This window comes from Phalacrocorax aristotelis, chromosome 6 (assembly GCF_949628215.1).
Source record: "Phalacrocorax aristotelis chromosome 6, bGulAri2.1, whole genome shotgun sequence".
Taxonomy (NCBI): Eukaryota; Metazoa; Chordata; class Aves; order Suliformes; family Phalacrocoracidae; genus Phalacrocorax; species Phalacrocorax aristotelis.
This window is the reverse complement of record NC_134281.1, coordinates 54,987,573-55,004,570: the sequence shown is the minus strand read 5'-3', so window position 1 is coordinate 55,004,570 and position 16,998 is coordinate 54,987,573. Positions and strand designations below refer to the sequence as shown.

The following is a 16,998-nucleotide window of genomic DNA, read 5'->3' as shown; positions in this document are numbered from 1 at the left end:
ATGGCTTATGCCCTCTTTAATTGTCCTGTTTTCTTGATTTGTAGAAGGAAAGACTTGCACAAGTACGTAAACAGATCTCCAAAGAGGAGCATGAAAATAGACACATGGGGAACTACAGGTAGCTATATTTGTATTAGTAGCAAGTATTCAAGGCATTCTTTAGGAATAATGGAAACAAATATTTATGGTAGATTATAATTTTCTGCCAAAAATGTGTAGGCATTTATAGAAAATATATACATGTACACCAGGTAGTAAAGGTTTCTTTTTTCGGATAGTCCTTTTTTTGATTCCATATTTTTGCATGTACTTAGGAATTTATGTGACATCAACCACACTAGTATTTGTGCAAGACATCTGCTAGAAAAACACGATTGTTCACATGTTCACGTTCAGTGTACCAAGAACCATGACTGTCATTATGGACCTGTTCTGCAACCACATACGATGATTCTTATCTCTAGGGGGCAACAACACAGGGGTGTGAGTATTCCCTCATAAAAAAATCAAACTTCTGTATTCCCTTATAAAAATCAAATCTGAATGTTATCTATGTGGCTTCCATCATTTTTGTTAGAATGGCATTTGAAATACTCTACTCATATTCCTGCACTTTGGTTTTGGATCTTTGTAGACTTAAACGTAAGTATCTTCAGATGCCTTGGTAAAATTCATCCAAAAGGAAGTTTTAGCTTGTTGGTTATAATAGGCATTGGCCAGAAAACAAGAATCTTGTTTTATGATGTTATTAATATTATTTCTTGACATTTGCTTCAATGAAAAGTAAAAGCAAGGCCTTTGAATATTTGATGAAAGGGAGTGGAGTACAGCTAGGAAGAGATGATGGGAGCATTTGCCTACTCTTTATAACATTCATCCAGGATGCGGGAGGTCTGGGTTCACATCTTTTATTCTGAATTAGTCAGAATGCCTTTACTGCTGTTCTTCGTGTCTGGTTTTTTTGGGCAGATGTTCTATAATTCCCAGTAAAGTTCTTAGTTAAACAGACAGATATTTCTGTGAAATTTTCATTTTTGATGAATTAAGATTTTGCCGACAAAAAGTCTTTCTTTGTAACACTCCCAGTTTTAATTACATCCTTTCCTTACATATGTGGACCTGAACTAGTACATCAAAAATCCCCACAATGAAGCAGTTATTTTCATGCTACTTGAACTTTAAGAAAGAGAAATATGATGATGATGTAATACATTTTGCTTTCTCGATAACTTTAAAGTCTAACTTCTTAACTGATCACGTTTTAGGTTGCTTATTCACTTCTTGACTGAAAATGAGCCAAATGTGCTCTTTATTTAGCTTTTTTTGGTAATGTAAGTCAAAAATACAAAAATATTGTTTTTTCTTCAGGAAAAAGTGAAGTATTTTGTGAGGAATGTGCACATGTAGAAGGGCAGAACAGCTTTGTGTTTTCTTCTTACCATGTGTTTGCAAAAAGGCTGAAGAATCAGCAGAGCTTGGGAAGTGAAGGAATCTTGGCTAGAGATGCAGAGGAGTTTTATCTGTGATGTTCTCCTGCAGAGCAGAGCTAGCTTCTGTCAGGCATTGCCATAGAATCATGGATGTTTTGGGTGCTAGTATTGCTGCATGGATTAATATTGCTTTCTGAATAAAAATCCAGAGAAACCTCAGTCAACCTCAGCAGGTTTTGGTTTAATCTATGGATGTCAAGTTCAGCAGTTGGCTTAGTCAAGTGTCTGTCTGCAAGGACAACTAGCCCACTGATTCCAGTCGGAGTCCTGGGGGGCCAAAGTAGGGGCCAGGCTTTCAAGCATGAATTCATGAGGAACTGAAAAGGATGTATATGCATTTGAAATGGCCTTTAGCTGCAGTGTATTTCTACATTTATTAAAATGAATATCCTTTCTTTGAAGTATTGTTCTGTGGCACTTTTTTCAGCAGTAGAATCAACACCATTAAAAAGTGTCAACTGCAACTAGATTAGAGCTCCTATGGGTATTTTATGCAAACTGGCACCACCTTCAGTTTGCTTTAGAATTGCCCTGAGTCTAATGGGATCATAACCACCCTTTTTTCATTGCAACAACATCATAATGAAAGATACTTTTTCAAGGAGGAAAAGACTGAAAAGGAAGAAGGAGAAAGAACCTTTTAAAAAGTTCACAAAAGATCCACAAAAACATAAAAGTCACATAATGCCTGTCAACGTATAAATGATCCCTATGCTTCACACAGCACGGGCGGAATTAGCTATGGATTACTCCTTACAATACAATACAAATTAGTCTTCCTCCTTCATCATTTCTGGGTGTGTTTCAGGCATTCATGACAAATGGATTGTAGTGGTTTTCTTCAAAGCCCATTGTTGCTCAATGAACGTGAATAAATCACCAAGTCCTGCTTCTCATACCGTCATAATCTCCTTACCTGTGATTTTTGATAATAATGGCATAGCTGCTCTGATGGAAAATCAGAGTCACCCTGCTACATCCATGTACCACAATTTTTTTTTCTTATAGGTTCTATTTCTTCCTGTTCATTATTTTGCAGGATTTAGTGTTCGAGCGCAGTAGAAATTCGATCTTTAATTTACATCATGCCCATTAACTCAAAGTAATTGTTCAGTTTTTCACTGTTTTGTGTCCTTTTATTGCTAATACAAATTGTTTTGTGACTCTGAATTTTACATGCAATATTTTGTTAATATTTCATGCATTATTCACACCTGAATGCATCATTCACACCCACTGAAATTTCAGAGTACCACAAAAATGAGTTTTGATATATCTCTGGAATGACCTGCATGGTATTTGTTTTGACTGGCTAATTGCTGGTTTACACATGAATGTGTTCACTGAGTTAAAATTAGATTTAAAGAGCAATGTTCAGAGTATATGTTTTATTATATGATATTATGTAATTATTATAGATGGGATGCATATGCATTATAGAAGAGACTGTGAATTAGCTGCATTACTTTTGTTCCTAGGGTGATAAGTAGCTTGGCTTCTATCTTTAACTCAATTTTTCCCCCCCTGTTTTAGGCGAATTTACCCTCCTGATGATAAGACATTACTTGAAAAGTATGAGAGTTTGTTAGCCACTGCTTTCCAGACATTTCTTGCTGGGAGAGCAGCTTCACTTCAGCGGGAAATGAATAACCCTTTAAAAAGAATGAAGGTACTGAAACACAAGAAGTATTGGCTTTAGGAGTTATTTATGTTGGAATTCATGATCTTGTGGATTAGTTTCACGATAATCATGTGCGATGGCTAATAAATAGCATTTGATAATGTTTCCATCATTTTATTATTATTCTTTGTGCAGCTTGCGGGCCAGATCCTTGAATCTGGATGAACTGCAGTGGACCCAGGGTGGAGACAGGCTAGATGGGTTTAAGCTACTTTACCATTTCCCTGATCCTCAGCCTTACCCCTGGGCAAACCAGAGGTTGGCAGAAACTGCTTTTGAGCTGGTAATTGCCTCCTTCTTCCTCCAGTAATGCTCCCAGCCTATTCATCCACTTGTATGGACTGCACTGAGAGATATAAAACCAGCTCCACTAGTTTAAGGCACCCAAAAACTCTGGCTGATTGCCTACTTACGTAGTCAGAGATAAACAGTAGGAAAATGGCTACCTTTAAAATAACCAACTACCGTGATTTAATTTGAAATCTGAGAAATAATTTCCCATCTTTGTAGCTGGCATCATCCAGCAGTTTTACAGGAATCTTTGTTCAACCCTTTCTTCAGACTTTTATCTTTAATAAATGTTAAGACTTGATTTTAACTTCCAGTTTCATGCTGATTGCAAGCAGAGATGCATGCATCAGAAGAAATACTTTTATATCCTCCTATGGAGAGATTCATAGTCTTATTTCAGGAATTAGTAATCGAAGTAATTTCAAATTCCTACCAGTTGGTGCTTGAACTCGGGAAGGGTAAGATATGTCCTGAATTAATTGTAGTGAAATTCCCATTTCTAGGAGGAGGACATTTTGGATCTTCTGGAGCAGTGTGAAATAGATGATGAAAAACTGATGGGAAAATGCACCAGGCAGCGAGGACCTAAGGTATTTGACTTTTAGATACCAATTTTTTTGTTTCACTCTGTAGAGAAGTGATCTGAGAATTTTAAGTGAGGAATTTAGTTAGCTGATCCTGGTGGAAGCTTTCTTCCTCCGACTGCCATTAGCCTGTTTTGGTTTTGGTTTTTTTTTTTAAAGTACGAAGAGAAGCATAACTACCATTAGCCCAACTAAATCCCATTAAAATTTTAACTGGATATGAGATCCTTCTTTGCTTCTCTAAGCTGTTTTGAGGAATTGTGCATGGCAACAACTGTTGTACAAGAGATTGCTTGATTTCAGTGTGTGAAATTATTTTTTTACATCCATAGCCTGTCTCAGAAGAATGCTTTAATCTTTAATCGATTAGTGCCACTAAGGAATTTTGAGATCATGGGATAAGAGGCACTATGGAAGCTCAGAGGATTAATTGTGATTATGATGTATCTTGCTTACTTGCTAAAAGGGTTGTACAGTATATCTTGGAGCCTGTTTTGTATCAAAAATCCGCTTCTAAAGTGAATGTATATTATTTTTAGCTTAATGCTTTCTGGTTGTGTGCATAGTTCATGCAAGTGTTTGCCTTAAATACACTGCATATCTCTGTAAGCCAGTAAAGATAAATAGTTTGGGCTTGGCTAAAATAAGTATGTTTCTTATATCCTGCAAACATTTTAGGCTAAGTCTGCTTAGAAGAGCCTACATTTGTATCCCTGGGTTCTAATGGATTTGCTCATGGATGCATGTAAATTTTTTTACAGCATTTTATGTTTCTGAGAACGTGGTGTACAAATCTAGGAATTTCTGTACAAAATGAATGCTGACAATTGTCCTGAGCTTGCAGGGGTACTTTATGCATGTGCAGAATCCAAAGAGCTACATCTTATTGCAGGCGTGCATATTTGGAAAGAGGATCTCCATACCCAATCTGGTATTAAGTTGGATTTGCAGGAACCTCATTAAAAATATGGTGATTTTGGGAGCTAGTACTTTAATGGTGGATTCATTTAAAGAAGAGGAAAAAAAATCCAGTCTACTCTGACAACACACTCAACCCACATTCTTCAGGGATTCTTTCCCTTGAGGTTTCCTTTTCAGTTCTTTACCATAGGGTCACTTAGTTCAAGTTCAACACTTCAGTCATGTTTTTCCTGCCTTCACCCAGCAGCCCTCAGAGAGCATTTGTCTGGCTGACTTGATCTATACCATCTCTACACTGGTTGCACACAAGCCATTCCCAGGCTGGAGGCCATAAACATTTAATAGGGACTGACCCCAAATAGAGAAACCTCTTTTAATTAGATTTAAGATGAAGTTTGGTCAATTTGAGTGACACTATATGGCATGGTCTTCTTTTGTAGCAGCCAAATGGATTCCGCAGTTTACAAGCTGCACTACCAGTACAACATCGTTAGTACTTACAGGAGAAAGAAAAAATTGTGTATAATCAAAATTCCCACTTTTTTTTTTTTTTTCCATAAAATCGATGAAATTGGAAGGCTGTAAAACTCATCTTCCTGTAATCATAAAACCCTACAAATAAAGATCCATTAGTGTATAAAAAAGAACCACCTATGCAAGGTCTGATAGACAAAACAAACCCAAAGGAGCAGTATGTTTCATGTCTTGTTACCCAACATGAAAGGTTCTTTTGGAAGGTCATGAAGTCGTGCCCTCCCTTAAAAGTCAGTGGCTGGCCTGCTGACAGAAGCTACTGTTAGGAAGTCTGCCTTGGGCACATCCTCTTCCTTGCAAAAAGGAACAATCAGGGCTCGGAAAACTCTATACAGAACAGCTGGAATAGTTAGGAGAGGTGTTTTCCTCCTCATCCTCCTCCATATATAGAAACATATATATATATGCACACACACACACACACACACACATATATATATCTGAGGGATAGAGGGATGTGTGTGTATAAATAAGCTGTGCATGTAACAGCTATTCCGCATCTGCTAGGATTTTCAGCCTTATTTTTATTTGAATGTGATTAAGAGCTCAGAGTAGAAAACAAGTCAAGAATTTCCCAGAACGAAGGCATTTTTGCCTGCAGTTAAAATACTGCTGAATTCTGCTTAGTTTGAGAAATACGTTCTGGAAGTGTCTGGCTTATTTGTAGCCTCTAGAGGGCACCTTATCCTTACACACTGAAAGGTTTACTCGTGTTTATTGCATTGCACCTGTTTGTGCAGGAGAAAGAACTAAGGAAATAAAATAACTGATTTTTAGAGGAAATGAGCAATTAATTTTATTTTTATTTTTCTGATATAAAATCAGATGAGTTTAATCAAAGAAAAATTAGGTTAGCATAAGGGGAAAATCAAGGTGATTAGAACCGCTAAGCAATCAAATATCATTTATTTTAAGAGGTCAGTTTAAAACCAGATCTAGCTATTACTTTTCACTATTGCATTTTGTACTTTCATCGACCTTTCTTTTTTTTAATTCTTCATTAACTGATGTGAAGTCTTGGTCAGGATGTTCTTACTGTTTAGTGTAGAATGCCTGCGGAACATGCATATGGTAAGTGGGAAAGAGATTTACCTTAAAGCCCCTGTGAGTTTTGATTAAAAAATGTTTATTATACCTTGTATACCTCATCAGGAATGTCTGATCAATCTATCTCTGTGATATGCAGCATTTCATGATTAGGACAGCTGTTTTTGAGAGGCAGTAAGTGTTGAGGCACCTTAATCAGTCCTTTTGGCAGGTAGATATCGAAATATTCTTTGTGTAATCTAAACAATTCCAGGAGTCTCCTCAATGGGATATACTTCTTCAACTCTTCCTTATATGGTCTAACAACTTGGGCTTGCATAAACATACTGTTGTTTTTAAGTTAGTGGCAGAAATTTCTTTCCTTCCTTGGCTGGAATAGAAGTTCAGGTAGAATATATTTAGTTATAAAGTGTATCTTGCAGGAACAGTATCTCTGGGGCTTTGTTCTATTGCCCTTCACAACAAATTTTGGTGCATTACGTTATGCTAAGATAATAGGACAATTTAAATTCATCCCGAGAGTTCTTCTATTTCACTGTGACCCAAAATATGTTCAGAAATCATCATATCAATTTTTTTAAATCTGAGTTTTAATTGCGGTCCGTTGGCGGAGTAGGAAGATGAAGCCATCACCGTAGCTTCTTATAGATGAGAGTTACTGGAAAAAAAGAAAAGGCATAGGAAAAAAAAGGGACCACATGAGCCTTCTTAGGATAATAGATATAATGGAGGATATTGCATTTTTCTTGTCTGCCTGATGGTAGATGGAAGAAGAATAATTTTCCGGTGTAGTCTATGTTCTTGCATCAGTTTCTCTGTTTCCTACTTTCTGCTTCTTGTCTTGCAGTATCCTTGGTAATAGCACAAGATTAATTACCTAATGACACTGAATCCCGCGTGCATATGGCACACCAAATACACCTAGCATAGCTTGCTATATTCTTCTGGTTTCCGCTTGCTGCGGGATGTGGATTAATCACTTTCTCATTCAGAAGTGTACCAGCCCAAGTCCCCTGATGTATTTCTTTACTTCACATTGATCATTGTTAAACTATAGATTCAGTTATTGCAATTATCAGTGATGCATTGAAACTGATGGTAAATGGTATTCCATATCACTTCATTTATGATTTCAAACTATAACTCAATATGTCCGGGAGTGTAAGTCATACTTGAAATAAAATTATTTTTTTCCCCTTACTATGGTATGCTGCTCTTCATGTGAGAAAGATTAGGTTTGCTGTGTAGTGAATTTAATGAAATATTCAAGCGTTTATTTAAGAATAAACTTCCAATCAAATTTAGGAGGGTTTAAATATGTACAAATGAACCTGGCTGAATCAGGGACCTGGGGTGATAGTAAAGTGTTCTTTTGGGATTATGAAGGAATTTAATTTCTTGGGCGTTTTTTCTTTTTTTTTTTTGCTTTAGCCCTTGTGTTCCATGCCAGAAAGTGCACAGCCCCTGAGAAAATTTAAGAACTACAATAGTGATAGTAGCTGTGATAGTGGTAGCAGTATGTCAGAATCGGGAGAAGAAACTGAAAAGGAAGATCACAATGAAAAAAAGGAGAAAAAAGTTTCATATGATCGTGAAGAAAATAAATACAAATCTTTGGAACGATCAGGTAGGTTAAATGATCACTTTTCCATGTAAGTCTGGCATTCACACTGAATTATATAAAATGCTTCAGTATTTTAGAATGTATCAGCATTTGTAACTCAGGGTTAAGCACTGGTTTGCTTTAAAATATTTTCTTTAAAATATTCTTTAAAATATTTTCTAAATTAATGAAAAAAAAAATTTAAAAAAGGTAAAAATGAATATTCTCTACCTAAAGAGAAAAATACAGCTGGGCTACGCTTGGAAACGGTGTGAATGTTCCTCTTTGCTCTTAGAGGGTTTTTTTTTGAGCAGATTGTTGTTTTTTTTCTCTGTAAAAGGTAGTCTTATCATGCTTAAATTTGCTGGAGTACAGAAAGGATAAAGAAATGTATCTGGGGATGTATAGAAGGTAATGTCTTCCAGATGAGATCCCTCCACAGATTTGTGTTTTGTGATTGTTTTCTTGCTTGCTGCAGAGCATTAGTGTGTGTTCTGTTGAACATGGTAGATATAGCGTGTTATTTTTTGTTTCAGCAGTGTATTGTCTCAAAGAATTTCATTTTGTAACTGTACTCATGTAACGCTGCTTCTAAAATTTTATTTTTCATAGCAGCACCCTTTATTAGCAGAAGACTGAATTTAAAAACTGTACAGCTATGCAGGAGGAGATGAGGGAGACCGGATCTGCAAACATGGGATCCATGAACCAGACTTTCTCTCCTGCTTCCATATTCTTACAGTCGGGAAGCCACACATAGTAGCCACATACTTTTTGACCTATAGGGCATATGCACTCTGTCATAAATCTGATGCATCTTATAGAGGACTGGAGTCTACCTGATTAAAGCTGACTACTAGGAAGAAATAAATATTCTTACAGAGTATGTAAATTGTGTATTATTAGAGGATCTGATGTGACTGGCTGCTACGTATATAGTTCTTAGTCAACATACATTATAGTATAACATATGTGCACACATGTTGGTTGTGTGTTGTTAGTGACAAAGAACGAAACATGGGTGTTAAAAGAATAATAAGTAATTGCATCATTCATTTAATTTGTCCACAGGTAGAATGAACTGGAAACCTTCAATTAAAAATATAAAATCTCCATTATGTTCATCCCCCACATCATCCACAGGTCCAATAAGGCGTTCTGTAAGCTGCCCTCGTTCAATATCAGTATTGACTATGCAGTCACAAGCAGCTGAGCAACGTCCCTTTTCAGCCAAAGCATCTCTGCAAATCCAGCGTGCATCCTCAGTGAATAGGTCTCATTCTTTAAATCGCAGCCCATCTTCAGCCAGAGTCTCTCAGACACCCGGCATGGGAAGTACAAATTCTTCAGGGGTGAGTTAACACAGCAGTTGCATTAAAAATGTGTTCTATTTATCTAAAACTCAAAAAATACATTACTAATTTTTACATTGTTGGAAAACCTGAGTTACTACAGTCAGTGCTATTTCGACAGTAACTCAGGACTATAAGGTTTCTAGACCTGCATATGACTTGCAGTGGACTTGTGGTGAGAGTCAGTCTCTGGTGCAGCAATACAGGTGTCATGTTTTGCGAGAGTGGAAATCTTAGAGTTTTTGTGACTGGGAAACCGGCTCTCCTAAACAGGTGTTTGAAGATAGAAAGAATTTTACCCCTGCTAAAAAGTTTCTGTGATTTGTTTGGGGACTGCTGGTTCTGAATTCTTTACAGTAACAAAAATATATCAATATTTCAAAATCAGTCTATAATCCAAGGGTAAATACATTTTACCAGAATAAAATGCTAGTAAGACTTTGTATGGGTGTCCATTGTAGAAGAAGGTGTAATTAATTTTCAACTTACTGTACTTAATTCTTATACCACTGCAGTGGAGCTTTACTTCCAAAGTGAATAATTTTAAATTTATAGATAGCTCTTGTCATCTTTGGGATTTGCCACTGCGATAACTGTCTCAGAAGCCATCTCTTTTTTTTTTTTTTTTTTAAGTGAAGATAAAACTTCTTTCATTTTGAAGCCTGTCCCTGAGGCAGACAAGCATTGAGACTCAGGTGGTCTAACTAAATAATTAATAGAATAAATAGATCAGATTAAACACTTCAGCTGTTTAGAATTTGTGTGGCTAGCTGTAATTTCACAATCTACTTCTGAACCACACCCTTCTTCCTGTTGTGACCAGACTGTCACCCTCTTTGGTATCTCCTTCACAACCCAGGCATTTCTTCTTTTGTGTTTGCACGGTGGACTGCGTATCCACTTATCCCTGGGCAGTGTTTGCTGGGATTGGTTCCCAACCTCATTCAGGATTGCACTGGGTGTTGGTGCCAGTGCATTTCCATTCACGTTTTGGTGCCTGACCTGTACACTTCATTACCCAAATAATTCATCTGGAGATGGGGCAAAACAAATTGGCACTTTTACCCCATATTTGCAGCCTTTGTCTGTTGAGGTGAGCTTTGATTGTGAGAAATCCTTTTTTAATGCTAATTAACTGCTTCATAGTATTTACTATCTCTAATCATCATTTTTGCCCAGTAGAAAGCTCATTGTCTGTTTTGCCTGTGAGGCTTTGTCTAACTGATGAAAAAGGGTCCTCTTAAAATTGTGTGCTGACATCTTGTGAAATAATCCTTAACGTGGTTTTCCATCTTTAAAGTCAGCTAATAGAATTGGAAATACAATAAGATTGTGTCTTCACCACAATGTGTTAAAGGTATTTTTTATCACATTAGCCATCTCAAGTTTAAAAAGTACCCTTTTATCATCAAGATGTACTCTGAGAGTTTAATGAGACAGGGCTAATATAGATTTTCTGTTCACATTAACTCTATATCAAATACAAATTACTGAAAGATTAAAAACAGTCTCTTACCATCTGACATTAAAAATGGGCTACTTGCTTAAATTAACGTTAGTAAGAAACTGTACTCTCTTTTTCATTGAGAAAGCTCCACCATAGAAATAATCTTGATATGCAGAACAATTATATTGGGTGTTAGAGCTTAGGTCACACTTCTTAAAATAATGTGAATAAAATTACTTACAGAATGGATAAGAGCTACTCATAATTTAGCACTCTATTGTGAATGGGACTCTGTTCATAATTATTTTTGCAACTAAGAATAATATACTATATATTACTGCTAGAATAAAATTAAAATTGATAAACTGTAACTTACTAAGAAGAAACCATTTATACGTGATAAAGTTTTAGTTTATCTATCCTTTGGGTAAGAAAAAAGCAGTATATCGCCATTTTTGGAGGCTGCTGAGATCCTAATTCAGTAAAGGTATGAAAAATAAGTTTAGAATAAACAGTTGGGACTTACAGACGTGGTTATAGCAGTTATAAACACAAGTGGATTTGGAAATATTTGCTCTCTTATTTCAGCCATGTTATTATATATCATATAGCAAAATATTTGGTTATGCTTAATATTTATCACTTAAGCTGAAATATCCTTAAGTATTGTAGTTCTTACAAAATACAAAGACTTAGAAATGCCTAAATATTTTGCATTTCACTCTTGAAAAAGCATAAAATTAAGCCCACTTAATCTTGCAAATGCAAAAGTATGCAAAAGTAAAGAAAGAGGATCAGAAATACTCCTAACTAGTCTCTAAGATTTAAAGAAAATCCCAGACCTCTCCAGAGATCGCCTTATTTAGTAAACACTGTAGCGGTTTGTGCTGGTGTTGGTATAAAAAGCACTGATATTTTAAACAGAATCTTGCACAACTGAAGATACCATCAGAACGCCCGCTGACCGGAAGAGGGGCAAAATGTCCTTACGTTTCAGTGCTTCCTGAATTCTTGGCACAATGACATGTAATTGGCAGCTTCTGTTAAATTGTTGTAGTGAAGAACTGAAAGGAAGTTTTTTATGACTAATAATTTCTTTTCAGTATGTTGAATTTAAATTCAAAGTCTGTTATCTAAATTTCAAATTTATATTTTAAATGGTGTGGACATCATAAATCTCAAATATATATTTGTTTATTCTGTTTCAAACAAACTTACATTTGAACTTTTTCTTTAATTTCTTGACAGCTATAAGTAACGGTGATGTACATGAGGCATATGTGTGTGTATATTAGTTATGTATTAGGTATTATGTCTGTCCACTTCAATAATGTGTTTTATGTCACCCTATTTTAGAACTTATTTTTGTCAAGGAAACATCTTTGTAATGTGAGCTAATGACATGCCTGACGTTTTTCCTCTGCTCCGTATTGGTTTTTAGGGTGAGTCTTTGCTGCAACAGAAAACAAAAGAGCAAGAAGTTGCTTTGACAAAAGAGACTCTTCTCATTATCAATGACATGAGAATGAAGTTCCCAGGTAAAACAGATGAAGAATCAGAATTAATTATAGAAGATGTAAGTATCTATAAATAAGACAGAAGAATTACAGTCTAGGCACTGTTTAGGCCACTAAAATGAAGGAAAGTAGAAAGCTCAATTTATGATTCATGAGCTCCTGTGGCCTTAAAACTTCCGTAACTCAGCATAATTCAAAAGATTTCAAAGGTTGGAGCTTTGCATACTTGAAAGAGCAGTACTGAAAACACTCCTATGTCTTTATAAAATATATGAGAAACAATCAGGAAGGTTAGGGAGATTCAGTTTTTCATTGTGGAGAAAGTTCTAACTTTAAAGTTAAGAAGAATGTTACAGTTCATTAACAGTTTATATTTCATCTGATATTGTTAGTACAGAATCTGACATGTTTAGCTTACCCTTGAATAGGCATACTGCAGAACTCAGAATGGTATCCTGCAAGGCAAACTGGAAGTTTGCTAGTTGTGAAGAACACCAGACACACTCTTTTTGGCTCTTTGGTGTACAAGCTTACCCTTTCTTACACCTGACGTTGTCCTGAGCTTCATCATTTGGTATCAAAGACTTGTGAAACAGTGCCCGATCCAAAAGGCAATTAAAAAGCAGCACCGAATATTCAGATATATAAGCAGAAACTAAGTGGTATCTAGATCCCTTTTAAATATCTAGTGCCAAGAAACTAACATCAGATTAGAAAAAAAAAAAATTAGTTCTTTTCTCAGTCTAGTAGAGATATGGAGAGATCTAGTAATTTAAATTAACACCAGTATCCTGATGTAGTAGGCACGGTCCGCGGTGTGTTAAAAATTAATCTAATTCATTAGCTGGTCAGAAATGTCCTTTGCTCTGTGAGCTTTGGAAATGTTGATTATGTGTCCAGTAATCTGCACAACTGCATCACAGTGGAAGGGAATCGTCCTGTAATGATGGTTGATTTGGATGATTCTGGAAGATAGCATTCATAATGAGCATATGTAGTTTCTCATCTTAGAATCAGAAATAAACTGCTTCATTAAATTTTCTCCTTCAGATATGTGAGAGCGTATGTGCATTTAAGCACGTATGGGAGCGTGTGTGTGTACGTGCTCCATCTGGTGGTGCTTTCTCATACAACGTTAGCATGGTTATAAATGCACTTCCTTATTGCAGAATTCTTGTATAAATTTGCCTGACCTTCAGCAGTTTCTGATGGGAAACAATATTTCATCATGGAAGGAAACAAGTAATGGTATATTAGTTGTCAGTGAGGCAGAACTTGCCATAGGTCTGGAATAGAATAGAAAGATAAAATAACAAAATAAAAATAAAAATGTATGTTCACAGCTCAACCTATTTTGGTAGCACTTAGACATCATAAAAAGAGAGTATTGCACTTCATATATGATCGTTTATAGAAAGGATGTTTTCAAGGTATGTCTAATGTCCTTTATGCAGCAGAAACCTCACTATTTAAATAGATTAACAGTTATGCATTATTGAACTCATTGCTGTGTTCAAGGAATCTGAGCTGAGTCAGTCAAGACAAGTTTGTACCTGCTTTGCAGTGTACGGCTGTCAGAATCAGGTGGAAGAGAGGGTAGGATTAAACTGAAAGATTGCCCATGTCTTTGCAAACATTCCCCCCCATAAATCTGCAAATATTTTTCTATTTCTTTTAGAGAAAAGTTCTTTTCACAGAGGTCTTTTAGATGCTCACGCTTTTTAGCATTAGGAATGCTCATGAACGAAGTGTCAGATTTCAGCTGTTTTTATGTGTATTCTTTTATCTTGTGTTTCATGATGACTACAGATTATGGATAATTGGAAGTATCATAAAACAAAAGTGGCGTCCTATTGGTTGGTAAAACTGGATTCTGTAAAGCAGCGAAAAGTAAGTGACACATATTTTGTTTTGTGAAGATCGTCTGAAGTAGACACATAGCAGTGTTTCTACTGGTGTTTAGCAGTAGCTGGCAGTGACTTGAGATGCCAAAATACTGGCTATTAATACTAACATATATACAAATTAATTGCATTGCAAGAAGTTATGTTGCTCCACATTTAGACAAGCATAATTATCCTGGAATATAATTTCAAAAACAATTTCTTAAAAAATTAGTCTGCCCAAAGAAAAGCAAACAAATAAATGATTAGTGCTTACATACCTGATTTTTAGCAAATGTTCTTAGAAGTGTATTGATTCAGCAGACTTGATTGATAAGGGATAAACCAGCCAGCAGTTTCGGACCAGGCATATTAGCGATATTGCACTTGGTTATTTGGGTTTTTGACCCACCGTATTACAACAGATCATGCTGAATAAAAAGTAGACCTGCCAAACAAAGGTTGTGGACATTGTTACAGCGTTCAACTAGCTGGTTTAGTCTTGCAAAGGACTAATTATATTCGTTTATTCTGTCTTCCTTCATCTGCTGTCTAGGAGCTACTGTCGCGCATGACATCTAAAGAGTTTTTCATCTGTTTAAAACCTGACATACGGTAGTATTTCAGTCATATCTGTATGTCATATGTCAGTCAAAGTAATCTTCCCAGTATAATATTTATTTTCCTTAATGTAGCGGAAATTATATCTATTATTAATACTTTAGTGCCCCTAAAGCAGTATTTTGGGTCTTTCTCTGCCTCAGTCACCGACTCATTATATGGATTAGCATATCAGTTCCAGGCATTTAATCTCTGTGTGTCTCAGTTTCACAATCTGTTTTTATAGACCATAAAAGAAAGTAACTTAAAATGCTGCATAGATGGTAAATATTATAATTGGAAAAGGTTGGTAGGCTGTTATAGAAGAACAGAAGAACAATTTCAGATCCTCATCTCAAATTACTTTTTGTAAACTCAGCAGTATGAACCTCAGTCTTTCAAATTGTATTTTATTAAATATTGCATTAAGTGCTTGTGCTTTCATACTGGACGGAGAAAACATGTCCATTTAATGTGATGTCATGTGATGGAAATATATGTGACTATCCAAGGTAAATTCAGCTATTAAATGGAATATGTGTCCACACAGCTTTCTAAAGCTGAATTAGACATGACAGACTGAAGAACTTGGAAATGTAGGAGGCTATAATTTAATAAAAATTCTTCTCAAACCATGTCAGATGGCAGCACAGATGTATAATTTAGGAGAATTATTTCTTGTGCCATTGACAGGAGTCAGCAGAGCAACCAACTTCATTGGCTGAAATTGTGTCAGTTTTTTGTTTGATCTACAGCTGTTCTGCTGAATAGTCCTTTGCTTAAAACGATCTCTTATTTCTTTTTTGTTACAGAAAAGCGTGCTGTAATCCCAACATATGTGCACACAGGTCTTTTCTAATGTGTGCGTATGGCAGCTGTAGCCTTTTGCCCAAAACCGGAGAGTCTTAGTGAGGGCTTGTAGAAAATGGTGATATGGAAGAAGAGCTGCTAGGATGGAGGAGGGATAGGTAGATACATACACAGGTGGATAACAGGGCCAAAAATTCACACTGTTGCTGCAACAGAGATCTCATTTTCTCAGCAGGAATCTTTGGGACAGTTGGAACTGGTGGGGGGTGTGTTGCTAGAATTACGTTCTTTAATCTATGATGCCACAAGTGTAGAAAGAAGTCACCAGACTGAGCCCATTGTTGCAAGCGAGCTACAGGTCTTTCACACAAGTCTGGCTAAGGTGTCAGTTTCAGCTCTTCCCCATAGGTCATTCCCCAAAACTATGGCAAGGAATTGCCACAGGGAGAGTAATAAATCTGCTCTTTGAGGGGATGCCTGCACTACATTCCTCAGTTGCCCTTCCTAAGGTCCTTTTGGCCACCTGACTTAATTTACCTGTGTCTTTCTGGTTTTGGTTTTTTTTTGTTTTGTACTTTCTTTTCAGTCTAGTCAGAATTTTCTCCTTGAAGCGCTGTTTCAGAAAGCCTGCAATAAAGGGTGGTTCTTCCTTTATTAGACTGACAGTCATGTAAAACCAAGGGCACATGTATAAAGTCAGGACGATACGAGTCGATATGCCAGGTCATTATTAGCAAAAACTGCACAGTCAGAAATGTGGATTTCTTTGCTCTTCTTGTGAGGACATCTTTTACAACATAGGAGACATACAATTCCTGAAGCACTAGTGGGCCCTTCATCTTTGCTTGCACTGGAAATGATTTGCCGCCTTTTTTTTTTTTTTTTTTTTTTTGGTTTAAAACTGCTTTTAACCTCAGTCCCTTCAAGCAATCAGATACTGATTCTTAGAAGGGCAGTTTATAAAAATGGATTAACTTTGACAATGACATTGCAGCTGAGGACTTCCAAATGTGTAAGCTTTTGTTGATTCGAAAGAAGTATGTTTTATATTCCAATGAGATGGGCAAAGGAGAAGTGAGCTCAAGGTGGAGAATATTTATGCAAGTAAGGAATCTGTCTCAAAGGTACCTTCTGCAGCTTTGTGAAATACAGACCAGAAACTCAGTCGCCTTCACTATACTTACTGGGAGGTTCTAAAACACGAGAAGAAAATACCTGGGCAATGTACTAGATTTCAC

General features: G+C 36.3%; 1 protein-coding gene and 1 long non-coding RNA gene across 7 annotated transcripts in view; one reads left to right on the top strand and one right to left on the bottom strand.

The window, feature by feature from the left end:
• The window catches only part of TTLL7 (tubulin tyrosine ligase like 7), an 80,966-nt gene that overhangs the window by 44,834 nt on the left and 19,134 nt on the right, over positions 1-16,998 (top strand). For 4 of the 6 annotated variants that reach the window (XR_012661278.1, XM_075098012.1, XM_075098009.1 and 1 more), the window contains 7 exons: positions 45-118; positions 3,024-3,159; positions 3,966-4,052; positions 7,980-8,179; positions 9,227-9,503; positions 12,392-12,526; positions 14,277-14,357. Coding sequence is in view for 5 of the 6 variants with exons in the window: in XM_075098012.1 (XP_074954113.1) it covers positions 45-118; positions 3,024-3,159; positions 3,966-4,052; positions 7,980-8,179; positions 9,227-9,503; positions 12,392-12,526; positions 14,277-14,357 (990 nt within the window). In the remaining variant the exon portion in view is untranslated. Of the gene's footprint in view, positions 1-44; positions 119-3,023; positions 3,160-3,965; positions 4,053-7,979; positions 8,180-9,222; positions 9,504-12,391; positions 12,527-14,276; positions 14,358-16,998 lie in introns of all 6 variants that reach the window. The other 2 variants (XM_075098013.1, XM_075098011.1) reach the window with 1 other exon arrangement.
• Positions 9,176-13,613, bottom strand: LOC142059301 (uncharacterized). The gene is made up of 3 exons (XR_012661279.1): positions 13,002-13,613; positions 12,886-12,922; positions 9,176-12,403 (listed from the first exon to the last, which is right to left on the bottom strand). It is a non-coding gene; the product is annotated as an uncharacterized LOC142059301 (long non-coding RNA).